At 42.6% G+C, this 19728-nt stretch overlaps 1 protein-coding gene across 7 annotated transcripts in view; it reads right to left on the reverse strand.

The window, feature by feature from the left end:
• Positions 1-5983: 5983 nt before the first annotated feature.
• Positions 5984-19728, reverse strand: part of recql5 (RecQ helicase-like 5) — a 147991-nt gene continuing 134246 nt past the window's right edge. For 2 of the 7 annotated variants that reach the window (XM_088000379.1, XM_088000382.1), the window contains exons 16-19: positions 19074-19182; positions 18749-18994; positions 18476-18548; positions 7931-8546 (exon numbers count right to left, since the gene is read on the reverse strand). In XM_088000379.1, coding sequence (XP_087856505.1) covers positions 8446-8546; positions 18476-18548; positions 18749-18994; positions 19074-19182 — 529 coding nt within the window. In that variant the 3' untranslated portion in view covers positions 7931-8445. Of the gene's footprint in view, positions 6539-7930; positions 8547-18475; positions 18549-18748; positions 18995-19073; positions 19183-19728 lie in introns of those variants that run through there. The other 5 variants (XM_043714283.2, XM_088000381.1, XM_088000380.1 and 2 more) reach the window with 5 other exon arrangements.

The raw sequence follows: 19728 nt of genomic DNA on the forward strand, positions 1-19728 counted from the left end.
ATCACTCGGTGTCCTATTTATGCAGATTCACTGATGTTAAGGCAAATGTTCTTAATTGCCTTACCCTCCCTGCCTATTTTCTAGTATGTAGCAAATGCGTTCTATAATTCAACATTACATTTTAGTCTATAGACTTACGTTTTAAGGCTTTCTCATTCCTTCCTTTTGACATTTCATGCCAACTACATAGCATAATTATAATTTGTCCATTCAGTCGATTTGTATTCTCAATAAGTCAAGTGCCTCCTCTGGTGAGTCATCGTCCGGAGAAGCAGAGTCTGAAAGATACTGAATTTCAGCATGAAAGTTCAGGCATGGTGGTACAGGGGTAGACAAAGGGTCAATTAACCAGATTCCTATTTAGCTTAGGTGAACAGCAATGTACAATCCATTTCATGCATAAGCGGACAACCATGTATATTCCTAGGATGAGACCAAGGACTATCAGAATGTCCCACATGATCCATTTGCACAGTGACTATAGCCAGCAAGTAACACTCCATCCACACGTTTAAGGACAAGATTTAAGGTTAACAGACGTTCTCAATCTGAAGAGTAAGGAATTCTAAAGTTTAGGACAAGGCGACTGAAGGCACAGCCACTAATAGAAGGGTGATTAAAATCAGGGTTGCACAAAAGACTAGCATTTCAGAAGTATACAGCCTTGCGTAGTAGTGGGGGCTGGAGAGTAATGAAAACATGCCAGAGGAATTTAAATAAAGCGCTGGGAATGTGGAGTGGCTCAAGGAACAGCCGCGGAAAGAATGACAGTGAGTGAATGGAACTTCATCAATAACTTTTCATTACAACTGATTTGTATGAGAATTTAAAAATTCTAACATTGCTTACCCCGGGGAATGTTTTCCGGCTGCTTCATCAGAAACAACAGAAAATTGCCCCAAAGTCCCTGAAATTATTCAAAATCAGACAATTTTCAACCGTCCTCTCCGTTGCCAAGCAATGATCCGACCGCACGATCCCCTTTACTGCGCATGCGCATTGCCTCGAGGCCGGTCTTGCGCCTGCGCGCTGTGGCCGGCCTGAGGGCGGATCGAGGCTGAGGTGGTGAATGCAATCCGGATAAAACGACCCGGCTCCGCTATCAAGGCAGATGTGAGGGCCGAAGGCAAAGCTTTCTGTCATTACTATTCAGTCATTTTCTGCAGTGTAACTTGGGGCCGTCAATCACACGCGAGAAACTCAGGGACTGGCTGCTATCAGAGGATTCCTTCACCATCTAGTCAAACCAATGCCAGCGCTATTTCCTAAATCATTCTACTGGTATTAGCCAAATCATGTCAGTGTTATTACCCAGAGCGCACTACTCAAATCAATTTTGGTCCACTTCCTAAAGGAAATATATACTGGCATTGGAGGCAGTTCAGAGATGGTTCCCTGGTTGATTCTGGGTAAGGAGGGTTTTGTTTTAAAACCCCCACACTAGCGCCTAACTGCGGTGGTGCTTATTTTTCCCCAGCACCCATGGTGTGTGTGTGCAGGTGTGAGACACAGTGAGAGACACAAGGTGTACTATTCTTTATTCAATTTCCACCACCAGGAAGAAAGGAAAACACCTGAGTGGCCAGTGACAAGCACTGCCCTTCACATCAAAGGGCAATGCTGTGTTATCAAAACAGTGAAGGAGAGGGTAAGGATTAAATCAAAATAGAGTTGGAGTGGGAAATAATGCACTCCACTCCCTGCGGCGCCCACCTCTCCCTGAACAATTCCAGGATGTTGGTGGACACCGCGTGCTCCTTCTCCAAGGACACCCAGGCTCTAACGTAACCGCGGAAGAGGGGCAGGCAGTCGGCTCTAACGACCCCCTCCGCGGCCCGCTGCCTGGACCTGTTTATGGCCAGTTTGGCCAGGCCCAGGAGCAGACCCACGAGGAGGTCTTCAGACCTGCCCTCCCTCCTCTGTACCGAGTGCCCGAAGATCAGGAACGTGGGATTGAAGTGCAACCAAAATCTGAGGAGGAGGGTTTTAAGAAAATCAAAAAGGGAGTGCAAACACCCACACCCAATATACACGTGGTCCACGGACTCCACAGCGCCACAGAACAAGCAGTTGGACTGGGAGTCCGTGAACCACCGCAATCTGCGGTTGCAGGGGACCGCTGCATGCAGCACCCTCCACCCCAGATCCCCGAGAGAAAGGGGGAGGACTCCCGCATAGAGAGCCCTCCACTGGGGATCCCCACCGCCCGGTGGCAAATGGGCACACCAAGGTGTGTCGGGAGAAGAGGTGGACGGTGCAGCAGCAGTCGATACAGGGCCCGCCTTTTTACATCCTTAAAAGGGACAAAATTAAAATTCCAGAGGCGGCTCAGGTTGTGGGGCACAGGCTCCGGCGGGAAGTACCGGACCTTGGGGCCAATGTGAAATTCCATCTGGGCTAGGGTGGGGTTTTGTTTTATTTTATTTTATTTTTCTACTGATCCAGCACCCTCAAGAGCCAGCTCTCAGAGTGAATAGGATGTTTGACACCCTTTTTTTTTTAACTGCGGTAGTGCTTATTTTTTTCCCCAGCACCCATGTTGTGTGTGTGCAGGTGTGAGACACAGTGAGAGACACAAGGTGCACAAATCTTTATTCAATTTCCACCACCAGGAAGAAAGGAAAACACCCGAGTAGCCAGTGACAAGCACTGCCCTTCACATCAAAGGGCAATGCTGTGTGATCAAACAGTGAAGGGGAGGGCAGGGATTAAATCAAAATAGAGTTGGAGTGGGAAATAATGCACTCCACTCCCTGCGGCGCCCACCTCTCCCTGAACAATTCCAGGATGTTGGTGGACACCGCGTGCTCCTTCTCCAAGGACACCCGGGCTCTAACCTAACCGCGGAAGAGGGGTAGGCAGTCAGCCCTAACGACCCCCTTCACGACCCGCTGCCTGGACCTGTTTATGGCCAGTTTGGCCAGGCCCAGGAGCAGACCCACGAGGAGGTCTTCAGACCTGCCCTCCCTCCTCTGTACCAGGTGCCTGAAGATCAGGAGCATGGGACTGAAGTGCAACCAAAAGCAGAGGAGAAGGGTTTTAAGAAAATCAAAAAGGGAGTGCAAATGCCCACACCCAATATACATGTGGTCCACGGACTCCACAGCACCACAGAACAAGCAGTTGGGCTGGGAGTCCGTGAACCACCACGGGCTTGTACTTTGTCATTGTTGTGTAAATTACCACAAATTACCTTTAATTAGGTTTTAAAGATCTCACAAATACTGAAAAAATGAACCTTCTAACTCAGCGAGCAAACCTACACCCACTGAAACAATTACATAAATTTATTGCATGTAACAATAAGACTCCAGTCAGCAAGTTAAGCCTCACAGTTCAGCTTAGCTAATATTCAATAAATGGTGGAATTTAGCTTCATTTCCAACCAGCAGTGTCTGTCTCTGGTTGTCCAGGATTCAATCCTTATATGTTGTAGTTCTTCAAAGTTCTGCTGCTGAAGAATCCTGAACTTTGATTAAACGTCTGGAGTCATCAAGTCTGTAGTTTGCCTTCTTATCAGAATTAGCTTCTCTACTCCTTGTGACATTCAATGTTAACTGTTAAAAATACAGACTGTCCTGCAATTAAACCCCTTCACCTCTTGCAGCTATTCTTAACTGCCCATTTGTCATAAGGCAGCAAGGTGTTACCTCCTCTCTCCCAGGAAAATTTGTTTATATTGTTTTGACCCCTTCTTCCCAAGGATGGTTAATTGGTACGTTACTTTTAATTCCTTCATAAATTTCTCTTTGTCCTTTTCATCTCAGGAAAATTATTCCTAATTCTTTTAATCCCTAAACAATTATTAAAGCTTTGAAGTTTACAATATCAGAACATCAAGTAGAAGACAGAGGGTGGTGGCGGCGGAGAGTTGTTTTTCAGAATGGAGGCCTGTGACCAGTGGAGTGCCACAAGGATCGGTGCTGGGTCCTCTACTTTTTGTCATTTATATAAATTGGATGCGAGCATAAGAGGTACAGTTAGTAAGTTTGCAAAAAACACCAAAATTGGAGGTGTAGTGGACAGCGAAGAGGGTTACCTCAGATTACAACAAGATCTGGACCAGATGGGCCAATGGGCTGAGAAGTGGCAGATGGAGTTTAATTCAGATAAATGTGAGGTGCTGCATTTTGGGAAAGCAAATCTTAGCAGGACGTATATACTTAATGGTAAGATCCTAGGGAGTGTTGAGAGACCTTGGAGTGCAGGTTCATAGCTCCTTGAAAGTGGAGTTGCAGGTAGACAGGATAGTGAAGGCGGCGTTTGGTATGCTTTCCTTTATTGGTCAGAGTATTGAGTACAGGAGTTGGGAGGTCATGTTGCGGCTGTACAAGACATTGGTTAGGCCACTGTTGGAATATTGCGTGCAGTTCTGGTCTCCTTCTTATCGGAAAGATGTTGTGAAACTTGAAAGGGTTCAGAAAAGATTTACAAGGATGTTGCCAGGGTTGGAGGATGTGAGCTACAGGAAGAGGCTGAACAGGCTGGGGCTGTTTTCCCTGGAGCGTCAGAGACTGAGGGGTGACCTTATAGAGGTTTACAAAATTATGAAGGGCATGAATTGGATAAATAGGCAAAGTCTTTTCCCGTAGGTTTAGTGTGAGAGGCGAAAGATATAAAAGAGACCTAAGGGGCATTTTTTTCATGCAGAGGGTGGTATGTGTATGGAATGAACTGCCAGAGGAAGTGGTGGAGGCTGGTACAATTGCAACATTGAAGAGGCATTTGGATGGGTATATGTATAGGAAGGGTTTGGAGGGATATGGGCTGGGTGCTGGCAGGTGGGACTAGATTGGGTTGGGATATCTGGTCAGCATGGACAGGTTGGACTGAAGGATCTGTTTCCATGCTGTAAATCTCTATGACTCTAGACCATCTCCAATTCAACACTATTGATACAGGCAGGGACATGTTCTCCATTCCACCTCCTGAGGTCGATGACCAGCTGATAGTTGAAGGATTGTAATCTTTACACCATGCCACGAAGCTCTCTTTCCTGTACTCTGTCTCATCATTTTTTTGAGATCCAATACATTACAGTGGTATCATCAGCAAATTTGTAAATGGAGGTCGAGCTGAATTTGGCCACACAGTCATGTATGCAAGATGCGTGTAAGGAGGCTGTGTATGCAACCTTGCACCCTGATAAGTACTTCCAGGAGTTTTTGCTTATATTGTAGATCTCTAGAATCCTCAGTATTTTGCTTTTACAAAATTAATGCCTAGAATGTGCAAGTTGTCTTATGAAGAAAAGATTGGAGTTTTGGTGAGTGAAGATAACTTGATTGGTTGCATAGAATCCTGCACAGTCTTGATAAAGTACATGCAGAAAGGTTGTTTCCTCATGTGGGCGAGAACAGAAGTAGCAGGCACTGTTTAAAAATGAAGGGTCATTGTTTTAGGACACACAAGAATTTATTTTCTGAAGGTTGAGCATTTTTTGGAATTATTTGCCTCAGAAGGTAGGTGGGGGGGGGGAGGAGGGACCATTGTAAATTCTTAAAACAGAGGTGGATTGATTCCCTTATCCATTAAGAATCTAAGGTTACTGGGGGTACATGGGAAGGGAATTTGCAACACAACACAAACAGATCAGCCATTTTACTGAATGGCAGACGGGCTTGAGGGCCAAGACAGTAGTCTGCTTCTAATTTGTATGTTAATTCTCACTACATATTTAGTTTATGATACAAATGGAAACCCTTTAGGCAAATGTGTAAATCTGTGAATGACACAGGTAGTGTTTTGTGTGGGTCATTGGTAAAAGATGTGGTATACATGACATTGCATAGGGAGTGATATGTGCCTTAGCTCCTGTATACTAATTTTTTTGTGTGCTTACTATACTCATTCTATAAAATTAACTGAAGACAGAACTTGGGTCATCAGTGAATGTAGAGTTGAGCCAGTGTGTGTGGCATCACCTCTAATCAAGATGACATTTTCACGTGTCCATTCATCAGTTTCATCAGAGCTACTAATCTCAGCTAGAAGTAGAATTAAGTTTATTGTCATGTGTACTCAAATACAGAAGTACCGGAGTAATAAAAAGTTTAGAGTCACCCCACACGGCGCCATCTTAGATACAGAATAGAGAAATAAAGAAAAAAGTTACATTATTCAAATTGCAAGTTAGAAAAATAAGAAATAACATTTAAAAACATAAACATTACACAGTATTTCTATAAAAGACCTGCAGTAGATCAATGCAAGGGGCTTTCACACGTTGTCGGACCAGGTTCACAAGCTGCTGACCGCCTGCACCAGTCCCCAGTGCAAAAACCGTTCTCGCTCCACTACGGGCATGCTGGCCGTCTTGCTCTGCTTGGTCCTCCAGCCCCACTGGCTGTCCCAGCCCACTCCAGGCCTCCAGCCCCGCTGGCTGTCCCAGTCCACTCCAGTCCCGCTGGCTGTCCCAGCCCACTCCAGGCCTCCAGCTCCGTTGGCTGTCCCAGCCCACTCTAGGCGTCCAGCCCACTGGCTGTCCTGCTGGGTTTGGGCCTCCAACTTGCTGGCTATCCCACTCCAAGGTAAGTTTCTTTTTTAAAAAAAAGAAAATGACAAGAAGAAAAAAAGAGAAAGCAGACAGAATAAATGATCCCCAGGCTGAGAAGCCCAGATGCAGTCTACTCCGGTGTAGCCACCTTGGAAAGCTATTTCCCTAAATTATGCAAAGGATGAGAAATGTTGAATTAACTTATGGATTTTTAGCAAAAAATGACTCTTGTTTTAAAGGGAGTCAGTGTTTCACCCTACCAGGTTTTGGGGAGATAGGTTTAGTTGCAAGTTTTGTTCTTAGCTTGGCTTTGTTTAAAAGAAATGGACAGTTGCCATGCTAATTGTATCATTATTTACCACTACATAGAGTCATACAGCATGGAAAAATGCCCTTTGGTCCAACCAGTCCATGCTGACTATAATCTCAAACTAAACCACCTGCCTGCGCTTGGCCCATATCCCTACAAACATTTATTCATGTTCTTATCCAAATATTTTTTTAAACATTATAAGATTTGGCCTAAAAATTATGGGTTGTTAAATGTTTACGAAAAATAAATCATACATTGACAGTTGTTTATTGAACATTGTTGTAAAAATTGTTAATCTGTTCAAGATTAAAAATGCCACAATCTGTCACAACCAAATAGGAGTGACATATGTCAGAAACTAATATCACGCTCCCCAACATCCAATCCAGAATTGAATCAGGGCACATCTTGGCATCAAGAGTTCCTGCCTCAAACCAGCATTTTACATTGACTTAAAAATACTGAAGACACTGAAGGAAGCAATTAAATTTGGTCCAGCATGTTTTGAGGACCACAAGCTCCAAAACTCTCAACATCCAATGTGTCAGAGGAAGGTCAGAATCACACAACAGCAGAAGAACTCTCAAGCACCAATAACATATAAACAAGCAGTTCTGCCAATCTCATATCAGGCTTTTCAGATTTGAGAGAGCACACAGTAGATAAAACAATTTACAGCTTGGACATACTCAAAAAATAAGGAGACCACCAGGAATTATTAATTACTATGAAAGGAGGTACTGTTACCAAGCTCTAAAGTCCATGGGCCTTCTCTAATATGCTAACATTTGACAGCCCACAGGCGATTCCAACCGAAAGGATAGGCAGCAGCTTTAATTTTGAAAAGCTGGTAAGACGTGGAGTCCCTTAAGTAAATTTTCTTTGCTTTGTTACACTGCCTGGCTTTATGCTGCCACCGTGTAACCAGACTGAAGTACTATATTGAAGAGGTGTATTCCTTTGCCTGGAATATTAAATCAAGATCCTATTTGTAATTCATTTTGAGATAAAAAATATTATTCAAAAAAGGGTATTTGCACTTCTGTAGAATTAAACCTATCCTTTGTTGTGTCTGAGCTGAGGTTAACAGCAGCATCACACAATGGATCAAGATAACAGAGTTGTTCAGAGAAATTTTATTCAAGTGAAGTTGTTCCAAAATCATCATTAATTACACAGAACAATAACCGTCCTATAAAATAAATTACTTCATTCTCATTCATCAGCATGGAGAATAAAGAGGCTGCATAGAAAAGGCTGTTAAATGGCTTGTTTCCAATCATCAGTCATCCCAGATGGATATTGTCTTACCTGAGATTAAACATTTTTAAAGCATCAGTCATATATTAACTTTTCTACACGTAATAAACTAATATAAACAGAAAGGCCATAGTTCCAGACAGTATCAAATAAAAAGAATAGCTATGTTAATTTGAGGTTTCTCCAATCATCCTCATTCTCACACCTCCTGCAGTTTTTAAAGAAATTGTGGATTAGATCTTGAGCTGCTTCTTTTACTGAAAGAGATCAAAATAAAATGAACTTCAAATGAATTCAAAAATCAGTAGACATTGTATAATAAATGACAGCAATCCTGATATTCTAAGTAAATATTTAAATGTATCACCTTAGATCTCTATGAAACTGAACTACTGTTTGACTGGCTCAAGTTGCTCATCACTCCCCAAAACAGAAGCTGACAATGAAATTTCCTAGGTAGAAAGTCAGAAACTGAACCTGAATAACAAATGGGACATGCATCAGGGCAAGGTCCATGGACTACACCAGACTCAAAATGAGTAATCCAGACAATGCTTGGGTCAGAGGAAAGAAGGAGACACAGAGATACTGTATGTACAATAAATAGAGGCATGATGGGATATCTCAGTCCTGTCAAATTCAAAATTGCTGACCCTCTGATCATCATTTTGTAACACAGAGGACAGCAAACTTGTTTAAAAGGGCTGAAAAAAATAAGCTGAGTAATTAACAGGCTAGTCAGCTTATTTTATTAGCAGCAGGCAAATTATTGCGAAAAATTGTTAATTAGAATATCAATTTTTATTTAGAAAGGCAGTCAGCATGTATTTGTTTGGGAAGGTCATGTCTGACTAACTAAAGTTTTTGAGAAGATTTGATGATGGTAGTGGATTTGGTATAATTATACAAATTCTAGTGAGGATTTTAGCCACTTCCTAAAGGGCACACTGATCAGAAAAGTAAAAGCTCATAAGATTCAAGGGAAAATAGCATTTTGAATCCAAAATTAATGTTTTCGTGACTTGAAAGGGCACTTTTAGTAGGCTTCCATAGGGCTTAGTATTGAGCCCCTTGTTGCTTGTGGCATTTATCAACAACTTAGATTAAAATATACAGAGAATGACAAGTTTGATGACGACAAAGATTTACCATGTTATTAAAAATTAGGAAAACTTTGTGGACCAGGGAAAGATATCAGTAGATTAACCAGATAAGGAGAGATGTGGTAAATGAAATTCAGTTCAGAGAATTATAACGTGATGAATTTGGGAAGGGCAAATAAAGCAATGAACTATAGAATTAAATGATAGACTGAAAAGCATAAAGGAACACAGGTAATCTGGAATGCATTTTCACTACCTGAATGTAGCAGGAATTGTACATAAGGTGAGAAGGAAGTCAGAGATACTTTATCAGCATTTTCCTACAACTGCATAAAACATGACAGGTAAAGTGTTGTGTCAGTTACAGTCACTGTGTTACAGTAAAGAGATTTAAGAGGATGTTGGCAGGATCGGAGAAGTCTAACTATGGAGAAAGACTGAAGGGGCTGGGCTGTTTTCTGAGATATAATTAAGGACTATACTCCAAGGTCAACTGTGAATTTCGCAGTTTGTTTTTCTTAGATGAACACCAATGTCCAGAAATACTTGAATACAAACAGCAGAGACAGTCAGCTGTGCAGATTTACTGCTGGGTCAAGACAGCTGTGCAGGTTTATTTCTCCATTTGATTCACTTCCCATGTGGTCACTGCCTTTGTTTCTCTTGTCCTTTTTGAAGTATCATTGTTTTGATCTTTCTTCCCCCCCAAGTTCAAAAACAATGTAACAGCTTATAAAACAGTAATTACTGCTCCTAGAATTTGAGGGAATCTAATGCTGAAAGTATCTCAAAAAAGGAACAACTGTCATAGCCACAATGTTTTCCCATCCTTCATCTTAGAGGCTGAGAAATTACTTTATAGAGGTTCATAAAATCATGAGGGGCATGGTTAAGGTAAATAGACATGCCCACACTGAGGTGGGTGAGTCCAAAACTAGATGGCATAGGTTTAAAGTGAGAGGGCACAGATTTAAAAGGGACCTAAGGGGCAACTTTTTCACGCATGTGGTACATGTATGGAATGAGCTACCAGAGGAAACGATGGGGGCTGGTATAGTTACAACATTCAAAAGGTATCTGAATGAGTACATGAATAGGAAGTATTTAGAGGGATATTTAGAAGTCAAATGCTGGCAAATGGGACTAGATTTATTTAGGATATCTGGTCGGCATGGACGAGTTGGACCAAAGGGTCTTTTTCCATGCTGTTCATCTCTGTGACTATACAGTTATGAGCAGTCTCAATAAAGTGGACAGAAAGAGCCATTTCTCTTAGCAGGAAAGACAAGCTGCAAATATAAAAGTAATTGATAGAAGACTGAGGGAAGTACTGATGAGAATCTCTTTCACTGAAGGATGAAGGAAGACATGAGATTTGCTGGCTAAAGCAGGTGAAAGGTGGCAGATCCTCAAGCACTCAAAAGTATAACTATATTGAAAAAAATATTATTTGAAACTTGGAAGGATTCAGGAAAGATTTACAAGGATATTGCCAGGGTTGGAAGATTTGAGCTATAGTGAGGGGTTGATTAGGCTTGGGCTGTTTTGGCTGGATCATCGAAGGCTAAATAATTTTATAAACCTTATAGAGGTTTATAAAATCATGGGCAAAGATACGGTAAATAAACAAGGTCTTCTCCCTAGGGTGGGTGTGTCCAGAACTAGAGGGCATAGGTTTACGGTGAGAGGTGAAAGATTTAAAAGAGACCTAAGGGACAACTTTTTCACGCAAAGGGTGGTGCATGTATGGAATGAGCTGCCAGAGGAAGTGTTGGAGGCTGGTACAATTACAACTTTAAAAGGCATCTGGATGGGTATATGAATAGGAAGGGTTTAGATTAGATTAGATTAGATTCCCTACAGTGTGGAAACAGGCTCTTCGGCCCAACAAGTCCACACCGACCCTCTGAAGAGTAACCCACCCACACCCATTTCCCGACTCCCTACTAATGCACCTAATACTATGGGCAATTTAGCATGGCCAATTCACCTGACCTGCACACCTTTGGACTGTGGGAGGAAACCGAAGCACCCAGAGGAAACCCTCACAGACACGAGGAGAATGTGCAAAATCCACACAGACAGTCACCCGAGGCTGGGACCCTGGTGCTGTGAGACAGCAGTGCTAATCACTGAGCTACTGTGCGTTTAGAGGGATATGGGCAAAGTGCTAGCAAATGGGACTAGATTAGGATATCTAGTCAGCATGGACGAGTTAGATTGAAGGGTCTCCTTCAATGCTTACATCTCTATGTCTCTAAGGCTATGGACCATGAGCTTCAAATTGGGATTAAGCTGGATTTTGGCCAGACAGGTACAATGAGTCAAAATATACTCTTGAATTATAAATTTCTATGATACAGGCAGAAACAATCGAAGAGAGCACAACAGACAGCAGAAGGAAAGACATAAGCCTAGTAAATTTAACCATCCTAAATATACATTTCATCACTGCTGATTAATGCATGATCACTTACAATAAACCACTTTTTTTAGAATACTACAGTGTGGACCCTTTGGCCCAACAAGTCCACACAGTCCCTCTGAAGAGTAATCCACCCAGACGCATTCCTCTACCCTGCATTTACTCCAGACTAATGCACCTAACCTACATATCCCTGTACACGATGGACAATTTAGCATTCACCTAACCTGCACATCTTTGGACTGTGGGAGGAAACCGGAGCACCCAAAGGAAACCCATGCAGACACAGAAAGAATGTGCAAACTCCACACAGACAGAGGCGAGAATTGAACTATGGCCTTGGCGCTGTGAGGCAACAGTGCTAACCACTGAGCCACCATGCTGCCCCATGACCTGCTTCATTATTTAATTCATGTAAAGTATTCAAGTCACCATACTCCTAGATATTTTGATGTAGAGATATCAATAGAACCACAGAAGCATTTAATTATGGACTCAGTTTCCTCAAGCATGAACCAGCAGAGCATGGTCAAAATTCTGGCTCTACTCAAACTAGTGAAACATTTTAATACTGATATAACCAATAGTGTTCAAGAAGAGCCAAACAATGCTGAAGTTCATTCTCTAAATCCTGTTGCAGTGTTTCTGCACCCTTTATCTTCATAAACTCCTGAATGATCTCCCACCATGCTACTTGCTATCTCTTCTCATTCTCTGACGGCTTGGATCTAACTGTGAAATGTTTTGAACATTTTGTTGTGATAAAGGGCTGACAATAATAATGCAAGTTGTGTTCTAAAGCATTACTGACCCTTCTATGATCCTTCCTTCTGTGAATTTTCGTGGATTTGCTGATGATACAAAGTATGGTGGCATTGTAGATAGTGTCGATGATAGTCTAACAATATCCCTTTGTAATTTTATGCTAAGTGAATGTGCAAAGCTGTGGCCGATGGAGTTTTATGTAAGCCAAATGTGAGGTATCCACTTTGGACTTAAAAAAAATCCATCAGGGTACTAAATACTGTAGATTTCCAAAGAGATTTGGCAGTTCAGGTGCATAGATTTTTAAAATTAGGAGCAGGTGCAGAAAACAATCAAGAATGTTAATGGAATGCTTGGGCTTTATATCCAAAGCACTGGAGTATAAGGATGCAGACGTTATGCTGCAGTTGTACTAAACTCTAATTAAACCCCACTTGGAATACTGTGAGCACATCTAGACACCATACCTTAGGATGGATACATTAGCCTTAGAGGGAGTACAAAGTAGGTTTACAAGAATGATATTTAGATTTCAGACATTATGTAACAAGGAGAGATTATGCAAATTGGTTTTCTTTCTCTAGAATTTAGAACGTTAAACAGTAATTTTGATTGAAGTCTTCAAGATATTAACAGGAGAAGACAGGTTAGATAAAGACAAACTACTACCAATGGTTGGGGATTCTAGAACTAGGGGGCATAATCTGAGAATTAGAGCCAGGCAATATAGGAGAGATGTCAGGAAACACAAAAGGTGGTAGATGTTTGGGACTTTCTTTCACAAATGGCAGTAGATGCTGGATCAGTTCTTAATTTTAAATCTAAGATCGATAAAGAAAATTATTAAGCAAAAATATGCACAGAGAATTGGGCCACAGATCAGCCATGATCATATTGCATGGTGGAGCAGGCTGAAAGGGGTGAATGGCCTACTCCTGTTCCTATATAGAAGCGGAAATTAAAACTAGTTGTAGTTTGTCTCAAACACTAATACCATCAGTGCATCAATACATTCAATACGAAGACTAATATACAAAAAAAATTCTTCAACAATCATGGGAACAGAAGCTCCAGAATTAAAATGGAGCTTAGACGAAGAGTACAAGCGGAGGACTGGGTCAACAGAATATCATAACTAGGAGAATGTGAGGACTGCAGGAGATCAGAGTCGAAGAGTGTGGTGCTGAAAAAGTACAACCAGTCAGGCAGCTTCCGAGGAGCAGGAGGGTCAACGTTTTGAGCATAAGCTCTTCATCAGGAATAAGGGACTGGTTAAAGGGGGCTGAGAGATAAATGGGAGGGGATTGGGGCTGGGGGCGGGGGGGGTGCGGTGGTAGGGGAAGTAGCTGGGAATGTGATAGGTAGACGAAAGTAGGGCTGAAGGTGATTGGATTGAGCGGATAGGTGGGAAGAAAGGTGGACAGGTAGGACAGTTCAAGAGGGTGGTGCTGAGTTGGAAGGTTGGATCTGGGATAAGGTGGGGGGAGGGGTAACAGGGAAACTTGAAATTCACATTGAGCCAGTGTGGTTGGATGGTCTGAAGGCGGAAGATAAGACCTTTTTCCTCCAGGCATTAGATGGCTAGAGTTTGGCAGTGGAGGCAGCCCAGGACTTGCATGTCTTTGGTGGAGTTGGAAGGGGAGTTAAAGAGCTCGGCCACGGGGCAGTGGAGTTGTGTAGTGCGTGTCCCAGAGATGTTCTCTGAAATGTTTTGCAAGTTGGCGTCCGGTCTCCCCACAGAAGACAGGATGCCAACTTGTGGAACGTTTCAGAGAACATCCCTGGGGCACACACACAAGCACTAAACAACTCCACCGCCCTGTGGCCAAACACTTCAACTCCTCCTCCCATTCCACCAGACATGCAAGTCTTGGGCCTCCTCCACCACCAAACTCTAGTCACCCAATGCCTGGAGGAAGAGCCCCTCATCTTCCGCCTTGGGACCCTCCAACCACACTGACTCAATGTGAATTTCAACAGTTTCATTTCCCCTCCCCCCCACCTTATCCCAGATCCAACCCTCCAACTCAGCACCATCCTCTTAAACTGTCCAACCTGTCCATCTTCCTTCCTGCCTATCCGCTCCAACCTCCTCTCCGACCTATCACCTTCACCCCTACCTTCATCTACCTATCATATTCCTAGCTATCTTCCTCCCCAGCCCCACACTCCTCCAATTTATCTCTCAGCCTCCTTGGGCCACCCTCTGATTCCTGATGAAGAGCTTATGCTCGAACTGTCGACTCTCCTGCTCCCAGGATGCTGCCTGACCGACTGTGCTTTTCCAGCACCAAACTCGTCAACTCAGAACATCATAACAGAGTGTTAGGGGACTCTCTAGTCCGAGGTACAGACAGACATTTCTGTGGCCAGCAGCAAAAAATCAGAATGGTGTGTTGCTTCCCTGGTGCCAGGATCAAGGATGTCTCAGAGATGGTGCAGAATGTCCTCAAGGGGGAGAGGGGCCAGCAAGAGGTCATTGCCCACATTGGAACAAATGACATAGGAAGGGAAAAGGTTGAGATTCTGAAGGGAGATTAGAGAGAGTTAGGCAGGACTTTAAAAAGGAGGTCCTCGAAAGTAGTAATATCTGGAGTACTCCCGGTGCTACAAGCTAGTGAGGGCAGGAGGTTAGAGCAGATGAATGCATGGCTGAGGAGCTGGTGTATGGGAAAAGGATTCACAGTTTTGGATCATTGTAATTTCTTTTGGGGGAGAAGTGACCTGTACAAGAAGGACGGATTGCACCTAAATTGGAAGGGGACTAATATACTGGCAGGGAAATTTGCTAGAGCTATTCGAGAGGATTTAAACTAGTAAGGTGGGGAGTGGGGGGGGGGGGAGCAGAGAGGTAATAAGGAAAGAGATCAATCTGAGACTGGTACAGTTGAGAACAGAAGCGAGTCAAACAGTCAGGGCAGGCAGGGATAAGGTAGGACGAATAAATTAAAATGCATTTATTTCAATGCAAGAGGCCTAACAGGGAAGGCAGATGAACTCAGGGTATGGTTAGGAACATGGGACAGGGATATCATAGCAATTACAGAAACATGGCTCAGGGATGGACAGGACTGGCAGCTTAATGTTCCAGGATATAAATGCTACAGGAAGGATAGAAAGGGAGGCAAGAAAGGAGGAGGAGTGGCTTTTTTGATAAGAGATAACATTAGAGCTGTGCTGAGGGAGGATATTCCCGGAAATACATCCAGGGAAGTTATTTGGGTGGAATTGAGAAATAAGAAAGGGATATGGGGATTGTATTATAGACTCCTAATAGTCAGAGGGAAATTGAGAAACAACTTTGTAAGGAGATCTGTAAAAATAATAAGGTGGTTATGATAGAGTGAATCCTTAGAAGAGTGTAAAGGCAGTAGGAGTATACTTAAGAGGAAAATGAGGGCAAAAAGGGGACATGAGATAGTTTTGGCAAATAGAATTAAGGAGAATCCAAAGGGTTTTTACAAATACATTAAGGACAAAAGGATAATTAGGGAGAGAATAGGGCCCATTAAATATCAGCAAGGTGGCCTTTGTGTGGAGCCGCAGAAAATGGGGGAGACACTAAACGAGTATTTTGCATCAGTATTTACTGTAGAAAAGGACATGGAAGATATAGAATGTAGAGAAATAGTTGGTGAACATCTTGAAAAATGACTGTATTACTGAGGAGGAAGTGCTGGATGTCTTGAAAAGCATGAAGGTGGATAATTCCCCAGGATAGTTGTATCATCGATAGTCACAGGTGAGGTGCCGGAAGATTGGAGGTTGGCAAACGTGGTGCTACTGTTTAAGAAGGGTGGTAAGGACAAGCCAGGGAACTATAGACCAGTGACCCTGACATTGGTGGTGGGCAAAAGGGTGGAGGGAATCCTGAGGGACAGGATGTACATGAATTTGGAAAGGCAAGGACTGATTAGGGATAGTCAACATGGCTTTGTGCGTGGGAAATTATGTCTCACAAACTTGATTGAGTTTTTTGAAGAAGTAACAGAGGATTGATGAGGGCAAAGTGGTAGATGTGATCTATATGGACTTCAGTAAAGCGTACGACAAGGTTCCCCATGGGAGACTGATTAGCAAGGTTAGATCTTTTGGAATACAGGGAGAACTAGCCATTTGGATACAGAACTGGCTCAAAGGTAGAAGACAGAGGGTGGTGGTAGAGGGTTGTTTTTCAGACTGGAGGCCTGTGACCAGTGGAGTGCCACAAGGATCGGTGCTGGGTCCTCTACTTTTTGTCATTTACGTAAATGATTTGGATGCGAGCATAAGAGGTACAGTTAGTAAGTTTGCAGATGACACCAAAATTGGAGGTGTAGTGGACAGCGAAGAAGGCTACCTCAGATTACAACAGAATCTTGATCAGATGGGCCAATGGGCTGAGAAGTGACAGACGGTGTTTAATTCAGATAAATGCGAGGTGCTGCATTTTGGGAAAGCAATCTTAGCAGGATGTATACACTTAATGGTAAGGTCCTAGGGAGTGTTGCTGAACAAAGAGACCTTGGAGTGCAGATTCATAGCTCCATGAAAGTGGAGTCGCAGGTAGATAGGATAGTGAAGGTGTTTGGTATGCTTTCCTTTATTGCTCAGAATATTGAGTACAGGGGTTGGGAGGTCATGTTGCGGCTGTGCAGGACATCTGTTAGGCCACTGTTGGAATATTGCGTGCAATTCCGGTCTCCTTCCTATCGGAAAGAAGTTGTGAAACTTGAAAGGATTCAGAAAAGATTTACAAGGATGTTGCCAGGGTTTGAGGATTTGAGCTATATGGAGTGGCTGAACAGGCTGGGGCTGTTTTCCCTGGAGCGTCAGAGGCTGAGGGGTGACCTTATAGTGATTTACAAAATTATAAGGGGCATGGATAGGATAAATAGACAAGGTCTTTTCCCTGGGGTGGGAGAGTCCAGAACTAGAGGGCACAGGTTTAAGGTGAGAGGGGAAAGATAGAAAAGAGACCTAAGGGACAACTTTTTCATGTAGAGGGTGGTACGTGTATGGAATAAAATGCCAGAGGAAGTGGTGGAGGCTGGTACAATTGCAACATTTAAAAGGCATCTGGATGGGTATATGAATAAGAAGGATTTGGAGGGATATGGCCGGGAGCTGGCAGGTGGGACTAGATTGGGTTGGGCTATCTGATCAGCATGGACAAGTTGTACTGAAGGGTCTGTTTCCATGCTGTACACCTCTATGTCTCTCTATATGTCTCTGTACTAAAGTGTGCTGTCACTTTGTTAAAACATTAAAACTAACCACAGATGATCACATGGAATGACAAGAGAGCAGTGACGCAATGAAAAATATTAATGCCACTGATAAACAAAACCATTTTGCGATTTGCAATTCTCTACATTATTTTTGTGACAATATGGGACAGTGTTTAAAGTACTTTCCCAGAATTACTTCCTAAATTGCAATAGGAATTTTCTTAGTCTTTCCCAGGATCTCTAACAGTTCTGTGAAAGAGATAGGATGAATACATACTTGTATATACGACAGAAAAACAAACTTCCACGTGCCTAATGATCTGACCATGACAAAGCAGTATGCTTAATTTAAGAGCCAGTATCTTTTTATTAAGAGTCAAATAACCTGCTCATATCTGGGAAATGCACCAGAAATCTTCAGTATCATACAGAAATGCACAAGCAACAGTTAGGGTCTTTAGAAAGGAAGGGAGAAAAATAAATCATTAATGAAATTGTTTTAAAATATTTATGTTGGAGTCAGTTGCATCTATAAGTCATAAGGTCGAAGTAATTTTGTCCATCCTTGTTCACCTGTTCCAGAAAACAGTTGCAGTGCCTCCAAAACAGCATTCACCTGTCTCATATTTTGCTTGTAATTCCCAATCTGCACATCCAATATGTTGATCATTATTTGGGGAATGTCCCAATATCAGTTATGCCCTCATGTTGAACTATCACGGTTAACTCAAATACCGTCATACTCCTATACTGCATTGATTATACTGTACAGTGTTTTACCTACAAAGAAGCTTATAAGCATTCCACATGCACTCTATAAATTACACTCATCTCTTAGACTAATAGTGTACCCATCTTTCCAGAACACAACAGATCACAAATGAAGGCAGAGTCTGCTCTTACCATTTCTTTTCATAGTATTCTTTTCAACAACCAGTAAATGAGAAAGGTGTCGAGCAAAGGCTTTGAACAAATCCTGCAAGAACATGAACACGAGGCAGTATTCATTATCTGAAGCAAGGACTTTAAATTTCCAATCGAATGTATAACTGGCTAAAAGTGAACACATCAATAGCTTATCAATCTCAAGCAATGGCACAAAGATCTGACAGTCCCAAGTCATGATTAAAGGGCCAGGGGTGTTCCATTCTGATTATGCTAATAATTCAACTTTACCTTAGAAGCAAACCTTCCCTCCTTGTAATAAGGAGTCAGGCATTTGACGACGATGTCTGCTGTCTGTTTCAGTTGTCCTCCTTTCACTGGAACTGGAGACATTGTGGTTCTCTCATCTTTACATAACTGAAACAAGGAGTCAAACGTCACCTTTTTCTTATTTTGACTGCCCTTAACATCAGGAGGGCACAAGATAGAGGAATTGATGCTATTTCGTTGTCGTTTCAAGTCCTGTGACCCTCGTCCCTGAAAAAGTATAGGTGATAAACTGAAGACACGTAGAGCATAAGTCAGTACGAGTGTAACAAATAACCAAGTGACTTACTTCATCTGTTGCTGGTCGTTTCTCAGGAGCAGAGGGAGCAATTTCAAATCCTCGGCTTCTTGCATGATCCAGTATTTTCCCATCAGGAGCTTTCTCTATGTTTCTAACTCTGTCATAACAATACACATCAAAAAGAATATGCTGGGTCATGAACTCCAACATACAAACACAGACCTTCCCTATTTGTTTGATCAACAAATGTTGCACACTTCTCTGGAACAAAAATAGTAGTAGGCTGTTGGCATCTCAAATCAGTTAGTGTAATATTGACCTTTACTTCATTACAACAGGAGATTTGATGGAGATATTCAAACTGATCACAAGGTTTTTGTAAAGCAAATAAGGTGGAAGGGTTTCCAAAGGCATAAGGCTCGGTTACCAGGACACTTAAAACAAATAGCAGAAGAACCTGAAGCACGACAATGAAACACAGGTCTGAAAGATGTGGACTATGGCCAGATTTGTGATAGAATTGGACAAGAAGTCCAGCAGGCCAATCTTGGCATCGGGATCTTCCTACTCCAAATGTTATGCTTTTCAGAAGCAGCAAGATGACCTTCTTGCTAGGCAGCAGCGAGTTGATAATTCCAGGGGATGATTGCTTGTCAAATGTCTTGGGCACAGCCCAACTCACCTCAATAATCTTACCAAGCTT

This window comes from Chiloscyllium plagiosum, unplaced genomic scaffold, assembly GCF_037043375.1.
Source record: "Chiloscyllium plagiosum isolate Xiang-an unplaced genomic scaffold, Cpla_swu_hap1 HiC_scaffold_25, whole genome shotgun sequence".
NCBI lineage: Eukaryota > Metazoa > Chordata > Chondrichthyes > Orectolobiformes > Hemiscylliidae > Chiloscyllium > Chiloscyllium plagiosum.